The 27,754-nt window shown below is 40.3% G+C and overlaps 1 protein-coding gene across 1 annotated transcript; it reads right to left on the reverse strand.

Annotated features, from left to right (window-relative positions):
- Window positions 1-7,215: 7,215 nt before the first annotated feature.
- fam131ab (family with sequence similarity 131 member Ab) lies at window positions 7,216-19,325 on the reverse strand. Its single transcript, XM_088913284.1, has 4 exons — window positions 19,235-19,325; window positions 14,935-15,117; window positions 12,350-12,487; window positions 7,216-8,975 (listed from the first exon to the last, which is right to left on the reverse strand). Exons 1-4 carry the CDS (start codon window positions 19,302-19,304, stop codon window positions 8,458-8,460), a joined length of 909 nt encoding a protein of 302 aa, XP_088769410.1. The 5' UTR covers window positions 19,305-19,325; the 3' UTR covers window positions 7,216-8,457.
- Between the last annotated feature and the right edge of the window lie 8,429 nt (window positions 19,326-27,754).

The raw sequence follows: 27,754 nt of genomic DNA on the forward strand, positions 1-27,754 counted from the left end.
TCAGTAAGGGTCAATTATGAGAGAGGAGAATATGTTATCTCTGCATAGTGAGGGTGTTAAGGGATAAGAACAGAGGGGCTAAATCCAGAGCCCCCTTCAGCCCTGCAAGGAAACACAATTCAGTGTTTGTCACTACTGTAAGTTTTCCTTTCCATTTCAAATGTATTGCTCCTCAATTATTAAACATGCAGAATTATGTAAGTCGCTTTCTGCCTTTTACCCAGCGTTAAAAATTAAGAGCCTGGATGTAGAAAGCACTGCTGCCTGACTAAATGCCTTTTAAGCATCACAAGTTTCTAAACCTGTCCTTTTCAGTGACTGGCATAATTAATTACACAAGCTGCTTCCAGAGACCTCAGAAAGCTTATCTGTCTGCGGATGTTTCTTTCTTTCTTTAATCAGTGGGGGCCAGGGCTCCAGGAGCTGTGATCTCTGGCTATGGAGTTCATTTCCTGTTAAAAAGCCAAAAGCTGTCAAGCAGAATCCAAGAACTGTTATCTGAAGGGAAATTTCAGAGCCTGTTGGCAGGCATATGTAACTGGCAGCTCACTTCATACTGCAGTTTAGATGGAAAGGCAGCCCAGGTGTGTTTTCTGTCATGTTAAAAAAAAATCTAATTATATTACTCTGGGGTGTCTGCTGGACCAGTAGATTTTTTTTTTCTGAATCAGATCAGAATTTTCTCATGATCAAATCAGTTTGACTTTTTATTCTTCAGGAACTAGTCACAACCAAGCACTCACCCCTGTAGAAGGAGAACAAAAAGAGAAACACATCACAGAGAAGTTGCAAATAACATGAACGTCTTTTATTCATAACAGTAAACCATGGCAGATGCTGCAACAGAGGAAACTTCATAGAAATAAAGTACAAGGAATAAAAAGAAAGGGGGAACGAGAGAGGAACGTTAACTGTAGAAAACAGTGAGCATGTAAGAAAAGCAGTTCACAGTGGCCTCCTCAGCAAAAGTTAGGATCTCAAATCTGCAAAGATTCATAAAAAAGACTGTTTTCCACTTGAAAAATATTCAAAATATGATAGTAATCAATATTACTGAATCTTTCTAACCACCAGTTTGGAATGCATTTTGATGCAAAACATCTTGGGCATCAGCTGACAGCGTCCGGTAAGGTGTGTTGAATCACACACTTGAGGACTTCTTCACCTTCATGCTGTCGATGAAAGGTTCTTCCATCTGGTATCAGCCTTTCTAGGATTTTGGATCGTTTAGTCCGCTGCACAGGTTTTTATGCGAGTTGTAACATTCTTCAGCATTGGTCTCCCGTGCAGCTGCGTGTCATATGAGAATAGAAACCATTTCCACATGAATATAATGAGAGTCCCAGCACAGCTGTTGCTTGTGAGGCAGACGTAAGGCAGTGCAAGGACCATGAGCTGCTCATGCATGCACAGCCTGAAACCTAGCTGAGGACTAAAATGACAGATTGATAAATGGTTTGAGATCCATCTTCATTGTATCGCTGACGAGTAGCAGTGGTAAAGCACAAAAATGTTTCCATCATGTTTATCAGTCTGGTTCATCTTTGTGTCTTATCATTGCCTGAAGATGGAGTTTCTTCACAGTTTACCCACCTTCTTCTAGTAACAGAAGCAGTGGGTTGAGGGAGGAAAGCATACTGTTCTTGGGGGGAAAAACACCTGTGACAGATCTGCCACCATTACACTCATCATTTAAAAGATGTCTACAAAAAACAGAGGAACAGATTTCCCAAAGAAGCCATGAGACCCCCAGATCAATGTAAAGAAAGCCCAAACCAAGCAGAGACAGTTGGGGAAAAACATCACATACAAAACATCTTCAGAAGATAAAAATGTTTTTATGTTGATGCAGTTTCAACGCAAGAAAATGTTAAGCCTTACAGTCATTAAAAATAACAAAGATCGTGTTCATAACAAGGAAAGTAAACTGGATTCTCTCAGTCAGCGAAAGTCAAACCCACAAGAAGTTATATCAGATATAAACCGCAAAATGAATGAAATGATATCAGAGGAAGTGTGTAGTTTTAGCCCTAATTCAGCCCTAGTGGAAGTCAGTGGTGAACTTTCCTTGGTAAGAGATCTGCCCGACTTTGGGAGATAAACCTCAGAGAGTTCACATGGGGTTTGAGGTTTCTAGGATTTTTAACGTGTTAATTCAAATGAATCAAAATGGGAAGAGAAAGAAACAAATTACATGTGCAGAATCCTGCTTGAGCCACTGTCAAATTCATCTCTCCATGGTGAGCACAACCACAGATTTTGCCTTTCATTTTTTAAAAACCTTTTGAAGTTTTTTGAAGGTAGTTTTGTTGATACGCAAGTTTGCAACAAAAGTTCAGGAGGGATGACAGCAGCCAAATTCAAGTTCACCTCATTGACCCTAACTCATAATCATTTCCTAAATATATTTAAAAATCTATAGAAACTAGACATGAACATTCTCTCCTTCACATTTCTTCATCTTTTGCATCCCTCTTTGGCCCCATCTCAACCTCTGCTGCACCCCCTGAGTCACTCCTCACTCTGCATGGGGGAGGTGGTTGATTCTCAGCTAAGTGGGTTAAGACAACGACTAAACACTCAATAAACACTTTTCAAATACATTTAATTCTTGGGTTTTGTCTCTCCTCATACATTTTTCATGAGGGCCATTATAAGAGGGGTGACCTGCACAACTTTTGAAGCATTTAAGGTATTCACAGTCACAGTATGACTTTATAACAAACTTAATTTAGATCATGGCTGTTTTAGCTGAATTATCCAGCATTGGCTGAAAGTTATAATCCATTTTTGCTCATGTTCATGTACTGTAATGTGGTTAATGCTACAGCTACAGTATATCTGAGAAACGCCCTGTGGCCCTTGCAGTCAAATATTTGTCACCTCTGCTTCAAAGAAACCTTGCCCGTCTCCCAGTAGGGAGACATCCTAGAAAGTCCTTATCGTCTCTTCATTCCTTTTGTGAAATCTCTTGTGAAGACTTGCTGAGCAGTGCTTTACTGAACTGCAACCACTACATTTCAGAGGCAAGAAGTATTAATTAAAGAACGCAACCACAGGAAAGGTTAATATGGGTTAAACGTGACTTGACTGTCTTTTTTGTAATATGCCTATGCATTTACAGTAAATTAAAATCCTCAGCCCTTTTGGATTACATGTCTAGGGGTTTGCTAGCACATGTATAATGAAGAATACACTGTGTAGGGAATATTGGCAGCACCAGAAAAAAAAGCACATACAGAGCTGTTCAGAATCCAAAGAATTTAGCTGGAATCTGTTAGGATTTGGGGGTGGGGGGGACCCTAAAGCAAATAGCGGGGGTGACATAAGATGAATCCAGGTGAGTTCAAGCAAATTAATTATTGCATTTGCCCAGAAACTGAACACCATGTTACCAAACCTTAATTACAGAGCCCTGACATAAAAAATGAGAAACCGCCAACAGCACTGGGACTGCTCAAATTTCCCAGAATACTTCCACACCCATGGTATCAATTTCAGACTCCTGCATGATAGCAGGCACTGCGTGGTGCACAATGCAAAGCTATCAGAAGAGGATGTGCTGGCTTCCCCGCCGTTGTGTTCTGTGCCAAAACTGCTCATTTGTACATTAAAATTTGTACAAGGGCATTCTGAGACTAATGGTAGAATGCTATCTACTGTCATGTCAGAGCCCACATAGTCAGACTTGCTATCGTAGTTTGATCTTCCTACCCATTTTGGAGACATTTTGAGATAAAAAGGTGGGGGGGGGGGGTGAGGTGGTAACACCATGTTGAAAATAGATTCTTCCCCTTAGAAAAGTCACTGCTTTTTATAGCAACTCATACACGCACAATGGGCTGCGCCTACTAAGAACTAAGGCACTCCATCATAAAGATACGAACAGAATGTCATTTCATGGCATGAGCGCTTAGTGAGAGTCGAGTTGCAGTGCTTGACAAGCCAGCTGAAAGACACCGCTGTCTGCCATGAACAGTTAATATGCTGAAGTGCAAGTGACTGCATAATCTAAGAGTCTGGGTCCACTGTGGAATGCTTCAGACAGCGAGAGGTAAATTAATCTTTGCGTTTTACCATCTCTGCAGGCAGGGTAGGAAAATCTCTGCTCACAGAGAATGGGGAAAAAAAGCAAAAACTAATAATAAGAAATAAAGTAGCCGAGAGCCTAGGATGGCTGATCTGAACAGACTCAGATAATGAGGATGGAAGCATGCAGGATTGCCTCTCTGACCTTTACAGCAGGGGTCACATATTCACCTCAACTGACTAGAGTGTTAGAATTATTTACTCCACCAAAAGCTCATTAATACATTTCCAGTTAAAAAACACTAAGCAGATCTTTTCTGTGTGATTGAGGAAAATGTAATTTAGGAAGATGTGACACTACATTTGTTTGGGGAATAGAAATCATGATCATACATAATAATTGTATATAGCACATACAATATATGTTCTATAGAGAGAGGATGGAGTTGGGAGCTGTATCACTGTGCAGGCTGTGAAGGAACAAGCATAGGTTATTCCCCACTTAAAAATAGAATGAAACACAGTGTTGCCACTGTGGTGCCTATTTCCTCTGTTTCTTTACTATATTGCTGCAGACGGATGTATTGGCAGTCAAGATCATTCCTTAATTTACTAACTGTAATGAGCGTTCTTTGCTAAAGTGTTCAAATGAGTTGTTTGCCATTGGCACTTCTTATAAATTTATTAGCTCACCAAGAGGTACAATTGTTAAGACGATATGCAAAGCTACAGCTTTCTTCAGAATGTAATATACAATTATACATACACATTTCTAGAAAATAACAAGCTGTAGTTGTTACAAAACATTATAGCACATTTAAGTATACTAGCAAATTGATAAAGTTTTTTCTGCTAAAAATAACTGTTAGTGTGTTTCTGTGTAGAAATCTGTCTATACTCAGACATACACCACAAATGGAAATCTTGGCCTTTGTTAAAGAAAGCTCAATATTTTAAAATATTACAAGTGAGCAGGTTTGAAGCTCAGGCACCTAAGGTGTCTTAAATTTCACATTCAAGTCCTCTTTTCTTGGACAACACTCAATTACAATGGCAGTTACACTGAGAAAGACTTCATTCTAATTGTCTAATGCATAATTTACTGTTCCTTGGTGAGTATTATAATTGCAATTAAATTGCTTGTCACCACAGGTAATTCTAAATGGTCTTTCTTTACAAATGAACAGGCTAGCTTTGCCCCATCATGTGACAGGGTGCAAGTGGCAGTTTTAATGACAGGCCATAGATGAATTCATCCATAGGGTACAGACCTGCAGCAAAAGTTTCCTCAGCTCACGGATAAGAAGAGTAAGTTAGAGATGCCATAACAGCTGTTGTGAATCTTTGGAAATTGTTCAAAACTCACAACCAAATGGCAGCCTAAACTCAGACTGTTGCAGGAAAATCAATCTCTTTGGTTTCAAACTGAGTGACACTGGACCCCTTGGCAACCCAGGCATTATGATCAAGATGGAGAGAGAAGAATTCTTTACAATGGACTTGGCAAAATAAATCAGAGGTTGGAAAGTTAAAGAAGCTTTAGTGATCAGTAATAGGAAAGGAGATGAAGGCACAACATTCTACTTGTACCTGAGTTATTGACCCTCACTGTAACTTTCTCATCTGACCTCTCTGAAGTCTAGAAAAATATCATTTTTATCTGTTACAAAAAATAGTAGAAGCAAAGACTGTCTCGCCTTTCTACCCCATATTCATTTTGTCCAGTATGAGAATCAAAGAACATGATTCTTTGATAGTAATGCCCATTCAATTGTGGAATGTGTCATGTTCATGCTGTAGGTCTAGTGATGTGCCCTGACGTTAGGGTTCGAATTCTACATACTAACACTAACAAGTCTTGCATATCAGAGTTACAGCGTTATGAGCCACATGCTCATCAAGACAGCCATGCTTACAGCTCACTGCAGCTTAGTTTTGCACCTATCAATCTGTCAGGCTGGTGCCCTGCCCTCTCCTCTAATGGACAACCAAAGACCAGAGAATCCACATTTACTTTCCCAATCCTGATAACCAACTTAATCAAAAGCCCCCCTTGCAGTTTTTTGGGTGTGGTACAGCCCTTACAGGCACCCTGAGGTCTCTCTCCCCTCTGTCACAGAAAGTAGTATTACACAAGCATGGGCAGAGCACTCTTTGTCATTACAGGTTACTACAAAATTATGTTATGTTAAATTATGTTATGCAATATTTCAGTATGATGTTTTTTAAAGGGAATATAAATCTGCCTCAGACTTTTTCAATCATTGCCTGTCCACCTTGATTGAAATAAACCGTAACCTTCAACCATAGTGCTCCATTTCTTTTCACAGCAGTCTGATCTACCCAGAAACATGCTTTTGATTGTGAAAATCAGACTGTTTCCAAGTTTAAAAGTCCTCCTTCCTTCGGCTTCCAGGTACAGGGACTGCTGTCGGAGTTTTAGTGTTATTTCAGAGGTTTGAAGGGCTCAGACCTTGAGCAGGTTAAGGGCAACAGAGACGGATCTTTCTCTTAGCATTTAGCTTGCTGAGTATCAGAGTTATTGTGGGACAGAACTCTCAGTATCAGTCATTGTTTGCTTTGGAGTTCCTTGACCGACCACAGTTCCAAGGTTCTTCAGGTCATTCCTTACACACACAGGAGCAATCGTGACCCCTTTGATCTTGCTCATGGGTTTAGTGGAATGCAGTATCTGTGCTTGCTTGGTACAGAGAGCTTGGAAAACTGTTCCCAGTTGCCATTTATATGTACAGCTGTGAAACCTGTGGCTCAGATTGTGTCCAGCTTGGCTGTAATCAAGTTGCAATGTTTCGTAAAAAGCAACACAAACGATTACAAATTAACGAGACTTATCCAATGTGAACCCACTGACAGGAGCTCTTAGTTGCACTCCCTGAGTTAAGACAGTTTCTGCAACAAAATCCTCTTGCTTCCTTTTTATATAGTCTCTGAAACAAAACTATGTTTTTAATTTTTACTTTTTGTAAAGACCGTTCAGTCTAAAAACGGCGGTGTTTGCTGTCGTTTATACCCACATTCTGGTTTCAATTGTTCACAAAGTTACTTCTGTTCAGCCAAAATTGACAAACAGTGCAGCTAGAGAGGAGGAACCCGGAGACAGAGCCAAGAGAGGAGAGAGACATGTCTTGGTTGAAGTACTTTGACATACTGACTGCAAAGAAGTTAGGAAGGAGAACGATGTTTTATATCAATAAAATAAATCAATTCATTCAATAGGGACTTGACAGTGACAAGAACAAACAATATCACAGTATCCTCTTAACTGTTTTATGTTTTTTTTAAGTTTGCTTTTCCTGTAGACCATATCGCACAGGAATAACAACAAAAGGAGATATCTACGGCAACATTAGCTTCGTGCAAACCACTAGGACAGCAACGCCGCACAAGAGAAAGCATGACAGAGCTTACAAAAATATAGAAAATCTGAGACGTAATGCACTTTTGCTTTTACTGCATCACTGAAAACTAGTGTTTATGCTTTCTTGGTTTTTCAGCCAAACCTTTCCCTGGTGTTGTCGAAGCAAAACTTCTTTTAAGACCATTGCAAGCGTTTCCTTTTCAGTTTTTTTGTCCCGGTGAGAAGTTGAAAAATCAAAAAAAAAAGAAGAACAGCTTTCAACCCTTCAGGCTATAATGATCATAATCATCAGTATCACCATTAGTCTTCATAATAACAAGAACAACAACATGTTGAATGATATAAAACTAAGTACAATAAAAGCATAACCTTTTCTTCATTTGTTTTTGAGAAATATTTTAAAAAGACATCATTTTGTCAGTTTAAGAACATTCCAGCATTTGCTTATAATCTTTAGTCAAAGGTTAATGTTTTGGCATACCCAGCAAAAAAAGCCATGCCGATCTGATGCTATAGATTTTTTTAGGCAAGGAGAGGTTGGGTTGCAGTGTCATGACGTTCAGACGGTAGATGCTCTTGAAAAAGGTAAGGAATGGGAGGAGGTTGGATCGAAAAGAGGACAAGAACAGCTGGAGCTACAAACCGTGCTTCAGAACAAATCAGCCCACAAGTTCAGTTCAGCACTTAACACGTCATGCAGAAGATTTTTTTCTTTTTTTTTTAATCTGTGAAGTGCTCAAACCTTTGCATCAAACCCCCAGGCAATTAGTTTGTGCTAAAGGCATTGCAAAGTGAATCGGAACCCAAAGAAGAGAGAGATTGTTTGGACGCGTCAAGACAAATAAAAATGTATAGATATATCGAACCAGGCAAACGATAGATGGGGAAGGGGAGGGAGGAAATGGGGAACAGGCAGTTGACGGAGGAATGGGTAAGGAGAGGAAGGTGCACAAGCAGGGAGGAAAAGGGCTTTCAGTAAAGCATGCCAAAAACGTTTTCCGAAAGGAGAGGGAAAGGAGAGGAAACCAAACGAAAGACGAAGAGGGCAGTCACTGGTTCCCCTCCTCCCCCTCCTCCTGCTCCTCCTCCTCCTCTTCATCCAGGGATACCACTCCTGAGGAGGCCACATCCGACACCTTCCTCCGACCAGGATAGTCGCACTCGTCCTTGCACACTGAGTCGTAGTCCTTGCAGGCTAGGTCTTCCTCGTCCTCGGGAGAGAAGCAGGACTCAGTGTAGGAGACAGAGTAGGAGGAGTCCTCGCAGACCAGGTGTCCCAGGCTCCGGAAGGCACTTTCTCTGCCCCGCTGCAACCGGGAGAGCAGCTCCTCGCCGCCCTGCAGTGCCCCCAGGATCTTGGCAGCCAGGTCCACAGGAGAGGAGCCCAGGTCCTTCAGCAGGGGGTGATCCTCCAGGCTACACAGACTGGAGCACAGGGTGTCGGGTGAGACAGTGGGTGAGGTGTCGCTGTTCTCCTGCTCACTGGAGCCCTGCCGTGAGCTCCGCTGCTGGCACACGTGGCTGTGCAGGAAGTCCCGAAGGTAGCTGGGGTAGGAGGAGACAGTGTCTGGAAGAGATCAGGCAAAGCCATTGATGAAACAGGTAGTACAAAACAGAACCGGGTCCCTGTATCATTCTAGGCTAACAACAATCCAAGGCAAAGTAACGGTAACAACAAAGGTAGAAAACTGGTGCATCCCAATCCAACAAAAATGCATCAAACGTTCTGGGAATGTCCCCTAACCCAGTCGCTTCTAATGGCCTATTTAGTCCCAGAAATCCTTGACCAAATACATACAAATGTTGCTGTTACATCAGCAAAAACCTTTATTTAGAACATTTCCATAAAGATTCTTTATTCATTTATCACTGTTTTGGTGACACTACATCGCAGTCCACAGCCTATCCTGCAATTCAGCTTCTGTCAGTCAGCGTGGCCTGAGGCCAAAAGCATCACAAGCTTTCACTAGATCAACTAGTTCAACCACTTCTTAAAGGAAAAAAAATCAAAACGTCACTCAAAATGAGTGTAAGAAGGGCTAATTGTTTCCAGGCAGGACAGTATTCAACTCCTTATACTGTACATCAGAAAGCATTAAGCACCATATAAATGGAATATTTTAGATGCCTTAAAGAGCAAAGGAGTCAATAAGTCCTGCATTAATTAATTTGTCACCTTTTAGAAGAATGCAGCATTGCCAAAAGAGTCAGTAATTCAGAGAAAAAATACAAAATATAAAAGATGTCCAACAAGGGCAGTAAACAATTCATTGCTAGCACCTTGGAGAATGTGTTCAAAACTCTCTGGAATGGGAAGAAGGGATATGTAAACACAGAACCTATGAATAATATGACTGGCAATGGTCAGGAAGAGGGAATGGAGATGATGGCCAACAAGCATGTTGTTTCCATGAAAAGCCAAAAAACGGCTGTAAGCTCAGAGAGTTGAATGATTCAGAAATCACTATATTTTATCAAAAATAGAATTATGACAAAGTTACAATAGAAATTTAAGAAGATGTTTAGGTTCTGAACTCCCACAATTCCATTTGTCTGAGCATATAAATGAGTTATAGTACATAGTACACTTCTCTTGTACCCCTCCCACCACACCTACACCCCTGCAGCATCTCCCTGGTTCAGTACCCCAGTATCAAGAAGGGTTTACTAGAAAGAATGATGAGGCTGCCAATTCCCTCAGGCAGGTGAGCTAAGCCAAGCACACACTTCATATCCATCTCACTCTCTTGCATTTATTAAGATCTAACCAAACCACTGAATTATATGTTTTGTGTATTCAGTAAAGCCCAAGTTAATTCTGTTTATAGTAATTCCTTAGTATTGCATTGTCTTTATCCTGTATTAATTTAGGGAGTATAATTAAGACTTCATGCTCTGTAGGTGAAAAGAGTGATGAGGAAAGGGAGTAAACTGCCCCGAGACATCCTGATTTAAAGTCGGATTCTAACTGGTGTCTAAATTAAAACTGATACATCAACTGCACTTCAGAAACATTCAGTTGCAATGAACAGAGAAAAGAAAATTGGTCGATATTAATGCTGCAGCTTCATATCCCACAGTGATAAAAAAAATAGCCGAATGTTGTGAAAATCCTTTCGACTTTGTCAGCACAAACTCTACGGGACTGATGCGCTCTCCTCCTGTGCTCATCTGGTTAAGGGTAATTGAATTAAATTTCCAGAATAAAAGATGGGAACATCAAATTGAGCCACTCCAGGAAATCGTTTGCAGAAGCTAGGAAAGTAGGGCAGTGGGACATGGGAACCCAGTGAAATCCCAGCGATGATTTCACAACACTACAAATACTCTGAGAGCTCCCATCCCCAGCACTGACAGGTCTCTCCAAGAGCGATGCGGAGAGAGACCGAGAATAAGGCCACCAGGATAAACATCCAAAGATTAAAATCCAGGAATTAGGCAAAAACCTGGAGAGAGAGGGTTACTGAACAAAAACTGCTCTTGTTCCAAGTCCAAAGGCTATTGCAATCTGCAGTGGGTATGTACTGCATGCCAGTGACTGTAGGCTCTGTCTTTCAAAGGACAGGGAGGATTAGAGGCCGGGGGTGTTTTCCACCTACAAAATAACTTCTGTGGGGAGGTGTAAGCAAAAAGGGCTCAGGTTAGGGTCAGGATTGAGTGGACTGGAGCTGGGCACGTCTAATATGCATCATCCTTCACACTGAACAAAGAAGAAAGGAAGTCAATAGGGTCACTGGTGCTGGATAAGTCATTGGTATTGTTGAACAAACAGAGACCAACAGAACACAAGTAGGTTTGTAGTCCAGCGCTCTGCTCCTCTAGTCAGCCAGAGCCACTTGCTCTTTTATTAGTTAAATAGTTTAAAGTTATAGCTTGTATAGTTTCCTGTAAGCCAGCCTTTGGCGACACATTTCAAATCCAGATGCTTTCTTTCAGAATTGCTTAAATTTTTTAAAACTTTTCTAGCGATATCCAGGAAAGTCTCTCCCTTGTTCTGGTTTCACTCAAAGGTTAGTGATACTCAGGAGAAAAAAAGGCATCAATCTGAAACAGTGTCTCATGCTCCTATTAAAACCTTGTGCAATAAAAAGTGTATTATTCAGATATTAATATTTTTCTTACAAGAAAGTGTATATTGCACTCATTTTCGAGGAAATGTGTCAGTTGAGAAAACAATAAGAGGAAGAATATTCAAAATATGTCAGCCCTGTTAAAACCCTTTCCTAGGTCTAAAGCTATCAATAATATAAAAAGCAGCATAAAGCCTGCTAGGCTGTAGCACTTGAGGACTAGTTTTGAGAAACTCTCCAAGCCAACCACAGGAATAAAGGGGCTCTTAGCCTATTCTACTCAAGATATAAGCTTTTTGGTGATAAAACTGCATCCTTGTTAAGGAAGTTTCAACCACATCAAGATAGTGAGACAGTGCTGATCTAACCCCAGAGACCCCTAGTGGCAGGACCTCCTTTGAACTTTGAACAGGAGACTGTGTGAGTCATTCATAGCTGTCCTGCCTCCTGAATAAATGAATGGATCAGTAGGTTGCTTCCTCTCAACTGAGTGACATGTGAGTAGGACTCATCAAATTGAAGAAGGCAGTTTCTACACAAAGCAGTGTTGAACAGACTACTCTACTACTTTTCTTGTGGTGCTAAAGAGATTTCCACCCAATAATTTAACAATGTGTAATGATATTTAGTCCTGTTATGCTTCATATATCCAAAAGTGGTCCTGACAAATTCACTGATTGGCAAAATAAAACCTACACAAAAGTGACAGTCAGACAATTTGTTTAATACTACTAGATTTGCTGGCAGGGTTCTTGCATTGTATTAAGACCACATTTCTCTACCATGAGCACAGTCAATGCATGTGATTCTCCTCAGGCATTCCACCACTCAGCAAGCAAGGATATAGGACTAGCACTGCACCGTGATGTACCTGAATTTTGAATTGTTTGAGAAGGTTCACTGGCAGGGCCAAAGTCTTCATCGTAGGAGTCGTCATTGGAGTCCTCGCCATCTATAGACGACCAGGCGCGCAGTTTTGCTTCAGCTATAGCAAACTGCTCTGCCACACCTGAGACAGGAAGAAGCACAGAGCTGTCAGACGGCACAGGGACAGTCTCATTCCCTGCTAGCAGCCTGGGGCAGGCAGAGGCTCTGAGAAAGAATTAGAAGGAACATTGTATGGGAAGATCTTGCCCTTCCCATGGCTTGTTCCCATGATACCAGCATCAATATGCCATAGCTCAGTTTTCAATTGTTTAGGCAAATGCTTGGTAACTCATAAAAATGCACACTGCAGGCAGACTATAGAATATAGATGTCTTGAATATTGAGGTGTCAAATGGAAAACAAAAGGATCTCTTTAAGCAAAACTGTATTTCAAATAAAGCATCCACTAAATAACTGAGATCTCAGCTACAATAAAAGCAAAGAATTGTCAAATGGCAGACATCCAGCCATGAGAAGCACTCTCTCTTAATTCAAGATGATCTTTTTATGATATGGGTATAGTAATGCATTTAGGACTGATAACAGAAAGCATGCCTTAACAGAAGAGATTGTGGGTGCCTGAAATAACCTGTGTATTCATGTTGTTGGAACAGAGTTCTGGGAATCCTTCAAAAAATGGTGGGATCAGATCTTCCAACATTCCTTCTGTACAAAGTACCCATTTAGATGTGAATCATGAGATGTGAACCTATTTCCATTTATGGGTTAACTTCTGGAGGCAGTGTTTTCTTAAAGTTTAAAGTCAAAGGCAAATATTCATGTGTGCTCCTTCCTTGTGTTTTGGGCCAACCGGTGGCAGTATTGGCACTACTACAAGTATTCAAACTCATTTACACAGATTGCAGATATGATTTGGAAATGATAGCTGAATAGTTTTGGCATTAACTAAATATATCTAATGACAAAATACTGCCAAACATTCCAGCGTCATTCCAGAATTATGGTCATTACACATGACTTGAAGTCTATGCGTCTTTGATCCTATGTAAGCTTTATGGCCTCAGTGTCTTCTCCAGTGTTGACTCTTCTCCCGTTTTGTGAGCTTTTAAACAAAGAAACACAGAGTATATTATACTACAAAAAGTAACCACAGAATAAAGGTGTGTCAATAAATGGTTAAAACAGACCATTATCATTAATTTGATGATTTAGAACAGAATGACTTTGGAATAAATAGTTAAGTGCCAGGGTCAAGAACCAAAAATTACTTTGCTGTTTCATGGTCATGTAGTAAGATGCCTTAGTGCTCCACAGGCAGTGTGTGCAAATCCCATAAACTTTACATGTCCCGGGTGTGCTGCACTGTAAAGTAAATGTGTTCTTCTGCCTTGTCAGGACAGAAACTGCAGGTGTGATAAATGGAAGGAAAGTAGTACAGTCACGTACTGGTAACGCTGCTATGCCTGTTGGCTTTGGGGACCTGCGTTGCATTTGCTCTCCATGTACAGGGTGAGCTGAGACCACAGCAGAGGTGAAAAAGGAGACAATGTAACAGCACAGAACTATTAGAAAGTAATACCTCTGGATACACAACAAGAAGACTTTCATGTGTTTTACTTTACTGTTCGCCTGCAGCAAAAGGCCTGATGTGGACTCTGTTTTAGAGGTTCCCATTAATTCAAACAAAAGCTTAAAGCATGTCAGCTTATTTCACCACTCATGTGCTCATTAGCACTACAATCAGCATTCATTGTGAATCCCAACTCTGAAACTAAGCAATCACAGCTAAAAAAGAACAATTAACCTACACATAGAGTTTCACCATTAAAAATATGGCACGTTAATTTTTTCAGTACATGGCTTTAAGTCAAAATGATCTTCAATTTTATTAATTTAATTGAATGTTATTATTTTAATGTTATTTTTATGTTATTAAATTTAATGTAATAGTTACTAAATGACAACTCGTTGTCAGTTTGAAATCCTTTGACCAAATGAGTGTGAATTTTAGAGAACAGAAGGCTCATCTTCCTACATAAGGACTCAGCCCTGTGACCCCAGTGTCTTCTACTTTTCATTCCAGTTCTTAATTTCTTAATTGAGCCCCTAATTGAATTATTAACTTTTCTCCATTAGACAGTTGAAATTGTTTTTGTATTGGTTTGTGTGTCTTGAAAGGTTGGTGCCTGCTATATACCTAGATTATTTTCCAAAGTAACGTGAAACCCGTACCATAATTTTGTAAGAGCTCAAGGGCACTTAGTTATTATCTAATTCACTAGTCAATTAATTGCCTGAGGGTTCACTGGGGATAAAAATAAAGAAGATGCAGGGGTAGCACATCCAAGGATCAGGAATTGGAAGTCCTTCTTGTCTATGGCACCTCTAAAAATAACATATGACAACAATTGTAATGGGAAATAAAAGAGGTGTAAGTCTCTCAGACCGGCCCACAGAAGTACAAGCACTGTAGCAGGCCCTCTAGCCCAGTTCCTGAGTAGGAGTGGAGTAACAGAGGGGATTATGGTTAGCGGCTAGGTTTGGAGACTAGAGGATCAAGTACAGTACCTGCGGCGAATCGTGCCTCCTGCTCTCCCTCTGTGAGGTCAGAGTAGGAGTTGAAGTCGGACTCCAATGCGGCCGGGGAGTCAGTGGGCTTGCACCAGCCCTTCCACTCAATCAGGTGGGCGACCCTGCCCTGTGCCATCGCCGTGGGCTTAGTCACATGGTCCTTCACCACCTGGGAGATCCCTGCATGCAGAGGAGCCAAAGCCAGACTTTAGGAAAAAAATGGGCAAGCTCAATTTAAATTTTAAAATGCGACGCTTCTTTTAATACTAGACATTTTATTTTGCTCACCCATTGGTTCCTGTAGTTTGCATCACACTTTACCACAGTATCATGTGCTTTTACCATCACGTCATGCTTTACTACAACTTTGCTGTGGCTGTGTATGTATGATCCGCTGAATAACATCAGGGAGGCAGTGCAGTGTCAGCACTAGTCAGCATCAAACAGGGCTGAATGCTAGAGTTCTGCCTTGTTACCTGCGTTCCCTTCAGGGAAACCACTTTAGATCAACAGCGGACAACTGCAGTGCCCAAGGTGTGTTGCAGAGTCTTCTGGGGTTTGCTTTATCAGCACTTTTAATTACATGAAGGGCTAATCACCTATTTAATCCTTTCTCCAAGTCTGTTTGTTAATTTAAAAAGACTAATAAAACCTGTGGAAACGTGACCTCCAGGACCAGACTACATTAGTCTTAGGTGTATCAGAAATCACAAATCATTCCAGCACAACTGCATTACCTTCTCCTTTTTACTGACAGATCTTTTTAAGGATAGTTTAACAACTATGTGTACTCGTGCTGGACAGTTTCTCATTGTAATGTGACAAAAGATATCCATGTAAAAAACAAAGAACTGCTGCAAATCACACCTTAGTACTGCTTTATTAAGCCTGGCATGCCATCTAAATGAAATTCTAAGGTAAAGTTACAATAAAAGTTCTCCTAGTCCCTTTTGAGTGACAACCCAAGACCTTGAGTTACAGATTCCAAAACTGTCATCTTTAGTCCATAGTTTATATATCAGTACAGAAAAGTATTGCTTTTCTGCAAACGTTCACGGTAGTTTCAGTATCCAAGAACAAAAGATTCCCTTCATTGCAAATTTTGCACATATGCAATGAGAAACTGTGATTCCCTTGAGCAAAGAGCATTGAGCTTGAAGATTAGTAGTTATTGATGTGAAACAGCTGCAGGGGGAGGGTTACTGTTAGTCTGGGTCATGCAGCAGCAATGTCCCATATTAGCCAGGGTCCAAAAGAGAACGCTGTCCTAAGACACGAGGTATCTGAACATTGTTATATTGTACTGTCATAAAGAAATTAAGTATTAAAACAGTTCATATCCGTCCATCTTCTAAATACTTTATTCTATATAGGGTCACTGCGGAGTCAAAGCCTGATCCAGCAAACAACGAGTTCAAGGCAGGGTATACTCTAGACGACAGTTCATGGCAGGGCAGACACAACCACAAACACGGAAGACATGTGCACACTCAAACCAGGGTCAATTTTCCCATAAGCCAATTAACCTACAAGTATGTCTTTGGACTGTGGGAGGAAACCCACATGAACATGGGGAGAACATACAAACTCCACACAGATAGGTTTGGAATAGCCCCAGCTATTAAACTGCACCATCATGCCATCCTAATATAATTCATATAAAATCAATAAATATTCATTTGATGTAAAGTATTTATTTTGCACTAGAATTACAAATGACACTTTGCAAATGCCTGATATGATTAATTAAATATTTTAAGTCTTTGCAGGCAAGGCAATCTACATTTGCTTCAAACTAAACCTAAATCTGTATTTTCTGCAAATCTGTATTCCACCACTTCTTACTCTCACTGTCACATTAGATTCTAGGTACTGAAAAGACAAAACAGCTGCCAGTTGAGATATGACAAAAACATCAATCAACAAATTAGTATGATACATTTCGTTAGAAATCAATGAGAAAAACAGGTACATGTCAAAATAGTTCATCGAGATCAATATTTATATTTATTTCACACCTTCTGCGGCAACCATAATTTCCAGACCTGACTTCACTGGGGACTGGGGGAAAGTGGGTTATCATATCCACTCATATCATGTCGTGTGAAGGGTCTCTCTGATTATATAAGACATGCCATCTCACCATATATATGGCCACACCCACTCAGCTATGCTCTAGAATTCCTGAGAACAAAGACTCCAAAATGTATTTTCTTGTACAAATATGTATATACATAAATAAACATTTAGCATTCATCATAGTTGCATACATGGTTAATAGGTAGTTGTTTGTAGCGATTTTTTCTAAGGAGCAACCTGGCTATAACACTACTAGCAGCCCAAGATGGTGTTTGACTGTTTTGCATGATTTCGACACATCTGATCTAGTGTGTGAAAACAAATCAGGATATTTGATACAGGTGGAGAGCGGACAACTGTCCACGTTATAAGGAGTTTTGTCAGAAAAGTCACAGAGCCCAAAGTGTTTGATCGTCTTCCAACATATTTTGCAAAAGATAATAATAATCTCATTGTCCCTGGTCACGACACCAGGGCATTGAAATTGAAATCCTAGTCCAGAGGGAAGAGAGCCATCTTCTGGTCCACTGACATCACTTACAACAGCAACCTGGTTTTCCATAAAGGTCTCCCAACAAAGTACTGACCCTGTCCGGTCTTTCTCAGATTCTGAGAGTCAGTGACATCAGTCTTGATGTAAGAGCTGCTTTGCTCATACTGTACATCATAGAGCACGAAGAATGAATTAAGGTAATTTGCAGCCTCTCATCTAAAGTCTAACTGCAGTGTCGGTAGGCAAAACAACAAAGATTTCAGACCAGACAAAGGGCAGCAGTGGCACAGTCAGGAGAGCCTGTCAGCAGCAGTGAATTAGGAGCAATATTCAATAATTTATTCAGGGAACTTACTAACCAGACAGTGAGTCCACAGGTCACGCCTCTCACATTTATTTCAGAGCTCTCAGGCTGGCTGGCAGGTTGGTTTGAGTTTTGCATAACATTGAAGACGAAATGTGTTGTGTTTGAAATGGATTCACATCCTTCTGTATTGCTGATACAAACGTCCCTGTGATCTACCTTCACAATGTCTAATCAAATAACTTCTGCAGATGGAATACAGCCCACTGTTAACTGACTGCACTCAAGCAGCTGCTAGTCCCTTTGCCACATCAGAAAGACTTACCGTGCGTGTATTTTAATTTATTTAACAGCTTTTGGAATTGTTCTTTACAAAACAAATTGGCCCCTTTGCTATATTCTTCTCTTTTTTTGAATGAAATTTCTTTTCATGGTTAAGTACAACCATGTGCTCATTGTTCAGAAAGAAAACATAAACACTTTGAGTGCCGGGTTTTTTTAATGTATGACAAGCATTAAAAGAGAGCTTTACAGCACCTGTGTAGCATTTTCATATTTCCTTATTTAAAAAGATATTGCTGTAGCCAATAAAACCAAGATATTAAAACCAGATTATTGTGCAAGCATGCAAAATTGATGGGCAAATTAAGATATAAGCATTCCCCTCTTTAATTGTTTCATGTATTTATTCTACCACAGTCCAGGTAGAAGCTCTACTGCACATATTTGGTCATTTGCCAGACCTTAAGTTAAATTTCCTCTTATTTTTCACCTTAACATTAAGAGGGATGCACAGACCAGCTGGGCACACTGAAGTCAGTACCCTAGTTATAAGGGGGAAATATCCATAATAAATGCTTAAACTATTTATGGAACTGTTCATTGACTAAATGTTTTTAAAACCTAGAATGGTGTAAAGTGAACATAAAAATGTACACTCTCTAACACTGTAGTATGAAAATAAGTAAAGAGATGCTGGTTACTACAAAAAATGTAATATTTAACCAATGGATGGATCAAAAACCTGCCACATTGACACAGAAGGTGATGTGCGGGCGGGTAGCTGAATACAATTTGAAAATACGTTCTAGTATGGTGACTGTATGCCAATAGCCACCCTGGAAAGAATACTTTGGTGTTACCCAAGCCACTGGCTGGTTACAGCCCCAAGACTAACACAACTGGTCCATGTCACTGGTGTCTTTATTGTTTATAGTGAGCTGACAGTGACTTAATATGCAAGGTACATGTTAAACATTTAAAGCTAAAAATCTACCTTTTAGATTCTGAAAAGTATTTTAAATTTACAACAAACAGGTGAGAGCTCTGTTAGAATGAAAGTTAAAAAAAACAGGAGTCACAGAGACTATAGTTGAGATGTACCTTCTCAGACACATGTTTAAAGAAGGGAAGGAATTTACCATGTAGTGATGACCGGGCCAGTGCTGCAATTTCCTGAATTGTAAGAGCTCTTCTTGATTTTGGTAGCATTTCGACAGTGTCTTCAACATTTACCTGCAAAAGACATTGAAGCATATTTATAATTGCGTCTTTGTGAACCTGTGTGCTCCACACGCCATGCACCATTCTAATACAATCAAAGAGGAGAAGGGGAATCAATAGGCATAGATTAGATGGACAGATTTAGTTCAATACTACTGTACTTACATAGACAGAATTATAAGCAAAAGAAGACATTTCATATTACAGAATAGCAAATTCTGTATTTTATTTAATCCCTTGAGTGAATAGTTTCCATTAGATGTAATCAAACATAAAAAGTTTCAAGTCTGTTTTCTGCACCTTTCATTTTCCTTTAGACGTCCCAATTATTTTTCTTTTTATACGCGCCTCAGTTTGGGATCTATAATTCTAAATGTCACAGCTGCATTCTTTGGACACACAGTACACTACATTGCATAAGCAGCAAGGTTGAGGTTTTGGAAGGAGGACTGAAGCAGCTTACACTCATTATGTTACAGGCTAATGGGTGATAGGCAAGCTACAATGGATCAATGTTGTTCATGAAACTGAGAAAACACTGACCAATTTCAAATGAGCTGTACCCCTGAGCAATGCTCAGTCAAAATGTCTATCTTCTTCTGACAAATCCTGGCTTTAGTGGTGAAACAACATTGGCCAAATTCATGTTGGTACAGGTAGTCTCTTTACTATACAGCCCTTCCTGCACTCAGAGTAGAGCTCTTTACCATTTCAGACGCTCAGGGGAACCTACCATTAAAACCTTAAGAAAAACTGCAGGAGAATACAGCTCCAAAGAATCGAAAACTTTAATCCTAGGAAATGTGCAGATAAAAGGTCATGTTTATCCCTAATGACGTTTTAAACACAAGTAGAAATGGGATAAAATTGAGTAGGTATTTCTATCAGATCTCCATACAGTCACTGCATATCTTTCCAGAAACCAGGAACGTACAAACCCAGAGTTTTCAAGGAGTGTTGTCGGGGCAGACTTTGTTTCATTGGATTTAAGCAAAGCCAAAGCACAATAAGTAAACAGAATTAAATACTAATTGTGATGAACATCACCATCACATTTACTGTATGTCTGTATATGAGGCTGTGACGAACCAGACAGAAAGAGTTAATCACAAAAACTTTAGAATGAGCCAAGAGCACTCAGTTCATGATGGTCATCAGGAATATTTGAAATGCATGTTTATACTGTACACTTGTACGATTAAGGTCCTATCTCCAGAACAACATCAGTGATGATGATAACTCTGGGCGTTGTCATTGCTATTTTATTGTTTTATGCACATAACTGCAGAAGCGTATTGACAGAAAGTTCGGAAAGTCTTGCCATGGGTGGACTGTATCAATGCACCAACAGGGAACAAGAAATTCATTGAGTGATCCCATTAATTTGATTTTTTTAAACGCTTCCGCGCCTATGTTAACAGTAATGGATGCATATATATAAACATTTGCATCCCAGCAGGAAGACTATGTGCCTTTGTAGACGGGAACACAGTGCGTGAGCTGCATTAAAATAAACAAGGAAAAGACGCGCTTTAAAGAAACAGGGAACAACAAGACGTGCCAGTAAGGGGACGAGCTTCTGGATTGTCGTTCTCTTCAACGGTGAAAATAACACATCGCGATCACACCAGAGTTGCATCTTTCAAGAGACCCGAGACACGAGACACTTGGCAGGTTGTCAGATCTAACGGGGCAACAACAGAAGGGGAAACTGTGGAAAGTGAGCGTATTAGCGCAGCTGACGTCACGACTTCACACATTTTCATACCAGCTGCATCTCAGAAAGCAGACTGGAATACAATTCTTACACCAGGGAACCCCACACATGTGGCTCAGAAGAACACTTTAATTGTTGTTTCCCTTTTAACAGAAAACGTGGTTAATGAAAAGTTTATAATTCCCAATTAAGCAAAGTAGTCATTATTATTATTATTATTATTATTATTATTATTATTATTATTATTCCCTTAAACTATAGTTTTGGAGAAACGTTTTTTTTTCCATTTGAATTTATTAACCTTGCTGTAAGAGACGTTTAAAGGAGAACACTTGTATATCCATTCTTTTTACAGCTATGGGCACAAAAAAATCCAGGACACGTCCCCGACACGTCTGCTAAAATCACATCAATGCTTCAATACAATCCGAGAACCCGATTTTCGACCAAATAAAGTCAAAGTTTTGCTTTAAGACGTAAGACGATGCTTTGTTGCCTCAAGGGTGGAGCATATCTGGCGCACCTTGGAAAGCTGAACTGTGGATTACCAGCGTGTGCATTCTGGTAGGACGATCTCCGTTTTGTTCCGGAAAATTAACACAGATCTGCACGTAGTTGTGCCGAGTGCAGGCGCGTACTTCGGACAGACAGGCTGCCAGGCAACACTAGCCCCGCTGATGTGACTTAAGTGGACCTCTTCCGCTGCCGCAGGTGCTCAAGGATGCCGGAAAGAGCAGATGACAGAAGCAGAGAAACATGTTTTATGACGTCTTCAAAGCGCTCCGTGTAAAGACGGAGTCTGACCAGCGGGAGATAAGACACGCCGTACGGTCTAATGAACAGAGCAAACGTGCTCAAGCTGCCATTATTCGGTTCATATGACAGGGTCGCCTGTGGCTCGGTGTTTAGTGTAGACTACTCACATGATTGAGATGGCAGTGATTTAACGATAAAAACAATTTACATCGAATTGGGATCCATCGATCACAGAGAGGAATATATTTATGGGACCTGAAGAACAACAGAGACCACGTGGTACCCGAAGGTACCGTTTAAGGACAGTGAATCACAGCATAACATGTAATTGTTATGAAATAGTGTGGAATAATTCTCCGACCACTGTTTATTTCATGAAGTGGACCCCCTCCACCCTGCCTGCCGGTTCACACGGCCCGTTGCGAGGTACAGTATAAGGAGGAGAAGAGCCGCCTGTGCACAGCGAGAGCACACCGCACAACACAAACAACACCAGCTGCAACAGACAGGCAGGCAGGGCAAGAAGCGCCCCACGGTTCAGCACTTGGACAGCTCCGGGGGCTCCGATTACTCTTCTTCAGACAACTCGTACTGCTGACACGTTTTTTTTTTAAGCAGCATGCAAGCATTGTCAAGCACAAACATTCACCACAAACCAGTCTAACTCGGTATATACAGCACATTAGATAATGATGTAGTAATTTTGAGATACCCCAGTGACTTCTTCCGCAACCACACCACTGATTCGATCAGAAAACAGCAGCCTTTCCATAGACGAAACGCCGTAAGCACAGTCCCTCCTAGCGAACATGCCACGTAGCCGTATCGCCTGCTTTGCTGTCTCCCTCTCTCCCGGCTTCGCCGTGGAGCGGATGTCTGTGACTCCCAACTTTATGCGAAAGGTGTATTTCTATAGCAACCCGTCACCATGGAATGATTTCTCCCAGGATACGCGGAGTGATTTGCAGATGACGTAACATGCGGCACATTGGGTGGTTACTGCTGCCTGCTGCAACTCCCTTCGCATCTCCTCGGCAGTCTCTTTTTCCCCGAGCCGCCTGGACGTGAAGACCTGTGTGCTGTTACTAGGAGGTCTGCACGGTTCAGATACCGAACTAGTGGTAATTTGTGTATCAGTGCCTGTTCAACATATGAAGGAAGGTTTGCAGCAAGTACTGTACCACTGCTTCGCTTGTACTGCAGACGCCAGTCAGCCCCTCTAAGTCTTAGCTCCTAATCGTACAGGCTATGTTAAACTAAGTGGTAAGCAAGCATATGGCTAGCTCGATTTAAGCGGCTCCGGACTGCCGGACTGATGCACTTTTGTAGAAGATCCTCATTAGGTTTAACGCGCGAGCCGCCTAGTTGCCGTATGGTCCCCTCCAAGGCGATCTTATTTTCCCAGAAGGCTTTGTCGTACAACAAATGGACAACCCCACACACCTACAGTTTTGTCCTTTCATCGTATTATCTCACTTTGACCGCTTTGATTTATCTTGCTTTTTTATAGACAGAACGGATTTCATTCTTCCCTTAGCGCAAATTGTGTCTCTTCTTCTTTGATTCAAAATAAACTCCAGCCTAATTTCCCTGAAGGAAATACGAAAAAACGAAGACGAGTTTTTTTTTGTTCTCTGGAATAGCTACACCGTGTCATCCAACATTAGAAGACATTAGTTTAAATAAAATAACAGGAAGCAATAAGGGTTCAGAGGGGAGGAGAGAAATAGGAGGAGATGACGAACCTTTTCAATATATAGTAACTCTTCAAGGAAAACAATGTAATCTGCAGGCTAACTTCTCCCAAAGTCAGGAGAGCAAAGCGATGCAATAACCAACAGCACAAACCATCTTCTATTCAAGTCTATTTAAAATGTCAATCAAAAATGTTTGAATCCAAAGGAAATATGAGAATCTCACTCTTGTTCTTTTTGTTTTTGTTGTTGTTCAACGTGTTATGCCGAGTTTGACCCTTCTTCACTAGCATGCCAGACTGCGGGATCGGCGAGTCACGGTTTTCATCCTCTGTTACAAGCGTTTCGGAATACAGGAATCTGAAACATGTTGTTTTTTAAGGTGCAAACTTACATTATTTGCTTAAATAATATTTCCAATATTTCCATTTTTGTTGTTGTTATTATTATTATTAGTGGTGGTTATAGCACCTGTTGTAGTAGCAGCAGTAGCTGCAGCAGTAGTTCTTATTCATTTCAGTGCGTCTCTGTAAATATAAATTTGGCTTTAAAATGTACAGTATTCCGATGTTGTGGTTAGCTTCCCTGTCGAACCTGGAGTGCTACAGATATATTGCTTGCGAATTGTCTGTGCAGAAGCCGATACAGGCTGAGACTGGGTGACGAAAAACGCACCGTGATGAGGCCTGACAGTCTTTCAGCGCTTGTTTTCAGCGCCGGGCAGGGTTTTGAGCAGATATCCGCTTAAGAATATAAACGGCTTTATCAGGCACACGAAGTTGAGAAGCAGGTTTCACTGATGAGGCATAACGTGTTGCTGTGGTAGATGCTCCCATAATTGCTGTTAGCAACATTTGCGTGGCGGGTGATTTTTTTAATGCGCCTGTGCGATAAAAAGAAAATGCCATAAAATATGATTTCATCACGAGAAGCATCTGTTGTGAGTTCGGCAAGCCTTGCTGCATATCCACTTCGTTTTTCTTTTCTTTCTTTGTAATAATTTGTTCTAGCAAAATATACTGCAAATTGGATTCAACAGAAAATGTATTGAATTTCATAAAGGCTGTGAATGGAATGAGATAATCCATTAGGACAAGGGTGAACAACTGTATCTCCCATTCCACTGCAGTTCCAATCTTCTTAGTTATTGGCCGTCTACATAAGCGAAGTCTAGTGACTAAAAGCAGTACAGCAGAGGTTTTTGGTCAGGTTGAAGTTATACAGTGATCTGCCAATGTTCCTTACCTAGACATCAGAAGATGGCCACTTCTCTACAGCAAAAATCCTATTTGCGAACCACCACAATCTGGAGGATTACAATAGATCCATCCTTCTACAAGGAATCTCATACAGTAGGGTTTATTCTTCTTGAGAGGAGAGGGAGTGAGGTTGCAGATCTCATGTGTGCCTCCAGCTGTGGCTCTACACAGTACGATGTCTGGATTAACCCTCACAGTCATAGTCGGACACTATATCCTCTCACCGTTCATGTGCCACCTCTTTCTCTCCTTTATCCATTCTTGGAAAATGAAAACAAATAGACACTGGTCTAGTTACAAATCCAGGACATTTCAGTTGGCACTACCGCATTAGCATATCAAAAATATTTCCACCCTGTCTTATGTTAATGTGATGCTTCTAAATTAGAATAAAATATAAGAGAGTGTTAGGCTAATGTGGTGTCAGGAGTTTCATGAAAATGGTCTTCAGAGTTGGAGCTCAGGGATAGTGAGGGATTGATTAAATCTGACTAATGCATTCCGGAAATGGACTGGGGCTGATAAATCGTTATAATGTCCATTTAAGAGACTTCAAACATTGAAATTAACTTCCAGTTCAGCCAAATTCAAAAACCATATGCTGCATGTGCTCTCATCAACCAAGTGAAAACCAAAGATCACCAACTACAATTCCCAAATCTTTATATTAATGGTAGGAAATACTGTCCTTTGGGAAAACTTGTCCTCCTAGATCAGTTTTCATTGAATATCATATATATCACGATGACATTAAAATATGCCAAACTAGTCCTGTCATTACTGCAGAAAGCTAATTTTAATAAATTATGTCAAGGTAGTATCTAAATACACAAGCATATTTAAAGTAAAAAGAAAAATACTGTACTATCAGTTAGCTATTTCTACTGTATGTTCTATTGATAAAATATATGTTGTGAGGTGACATTAAGTTAAAAGGGCGTACTCTTATGAGTATTGCCCTAAACATAATGAGGTAGTAATTAGTTTCTAATGATAGTGTGGAACCCTCTGATCATAGTCATTTAATTACATCACTGTACAGTCTCTATGATTACAAGATAAAACAATCAGTTTACTAAAGTGATGTGAAGAAACGTCAACATCTTGATATCTGACAACTGGTCTTTTTGTTATTTTGGACTCTTATCATGTATCACTCTTATCTGGGACAAAACAAAATTGAGGTGTAACCCAAAAAGGGAATGTCTGGGTCTCAGCAGCAGAACTATGTAGCTGTTTTGCATTGGAAGCAAGAACCATTAAATGCAAAAACATTAAAACTTTGTTTTTTTATTTAAAACTTGAATGTTTATCAATTGGAGAAGAGATATGATTTAAAGGGTCCTGAACTGTTGACTGTTGACTTTTGAAGAAAACTGGAATTAGGAACCCATGCTGAATAACTCTTCAATAGCAATACTCCGTGGCTAAATTGGTCATTAGGAAAACATGAAAAACAAAAATATGGACTTATTCCTATCTTCTCTATGTTTCACTGCATACAGCCCTGCAAATTGTTTCGTTTTCTGTCTTTTAGTGTCACGTCTCTGAAGCAGGTACAGTATGCAAAAGATATGCCAAGAGCAGCATTTAGTTATTTTCCTACATGTTTACATTTTTCACAAGCCAAAACTTCCTTTCTGGTACTAGAACACACTGAAGCAAGGGCCCGGAAAACTGCCGTTCAGCAGCCCTGGTTGTGTTTCATTTCTGGGATTAAAAAAGTGTTAACAGATAACAAACGGTAGGTTGAGGGCTCATAAAAATCACAGCTGTTGGAAATAAAGTGAGGAAGCCTCTTCCTTTGTCTGTGCAGGACAGAAGAGATTTTATCACACTCATACTTACTCTCCACCACCATCACTATGATTTTAGATACTACATGTCTCTTGATAATTTATTTGATATAGTCGGTTAACATGTAAGACCCTGAGATCTAGTTGGCTAACTGTTATATCTGCAAGCCCTGTCCTTTGAACCCAGTGTGTTCTTTCCCTGCTCAGCAACTGCACACACCTTTTTTGCAAAAACCACAGTCAACACAAACAGAACACTTTCTCTGAGCAGGTCGGAGCAGCAATACACAGTCTCACTGGTCTCTCAGAAATTGTACAACAGGGAGAAGCGACTCAAAAGTAAAATCAGCACCTCAGCATGGTCCTGGCTGCCTAGTGATGTCTGGTGCAAAAGTCTCTGCATGACACAGGTCCGAGTGTTCCCCAAGAGAGAGAGGTCAGAGAAAGAGCTCGCTGGGCTCCAGTCCACACGCAAAGTACTGTCAACTGACACTGTAGGGGAAAGACAACGCAGTTCAGCTGCCACATGTAAACTCCATCTCCCTCCACACCCCCTCCAATACATAGTATACTGTATGTAACTGCTAATATATTATACATGTTTGTACGTCATTTAAATCAGCCCTTCCATAGAAGCCACACAATCTGTAATTCCCTGTTTCATGCAGGAAAAATGACTTTGATTTCCCATCCACCAAAATGAGTGAGGAGGCAATGAATTCCAGGTTTTTCTGAGAGAATTACAGTAAGAGGCGCTACGACAATGCTTCAGAAACAACTTCCTCGGTCTGGGCTTTGGGACTATAGTAAACCCTCGGTTAATAAACTGATGGGAGGAAGGGTGGAGGTCTGTTATTGAAGGATGTCTATTAAGTCACGAATTATAGTTTTTCTTTCCAAACGTAAACGCTTATATGAGAAAAATATTTCTGGATCTATTGGTTTATTTTTTAACAATTGTTTTTTTTAACAAGTGATTTTTTTAACACATCCAATGAAAATTGTTCCTGTGCCTTTTTATAATAAAATTACAAGCTATTTATTTCATATTTCATACATGTATTGTTTAAAATTCACAAAACAATATGAAACGCAAACAACACCGGCCAATGGACCCAGCCTTATGGGGCACCATTGATATTCATCTGTTTAAAATTATTTAATAGTAATTTTTATCTTGTTTTATTATTTGTGCTTTTTAAAGAGCTTTTTTCAT

The sequence above is a fragment of the Atractosteus spatula genome, chromosome 4 (genome assembly GCF_055471065.1).
Source record: "Atractosteus spatula isolate fAtrSpa1 chromosome 4, fAtrSpa1.hap1, whole genome shotgun sequence".
NCBI classification, from domain to species: domain Eukaryota; kingdom Metazoa; phylum Chordata; class Actinopteri; order Semionotiformes; family Lepisosteidae; genus Atractosteus; species Atractosteus spatula.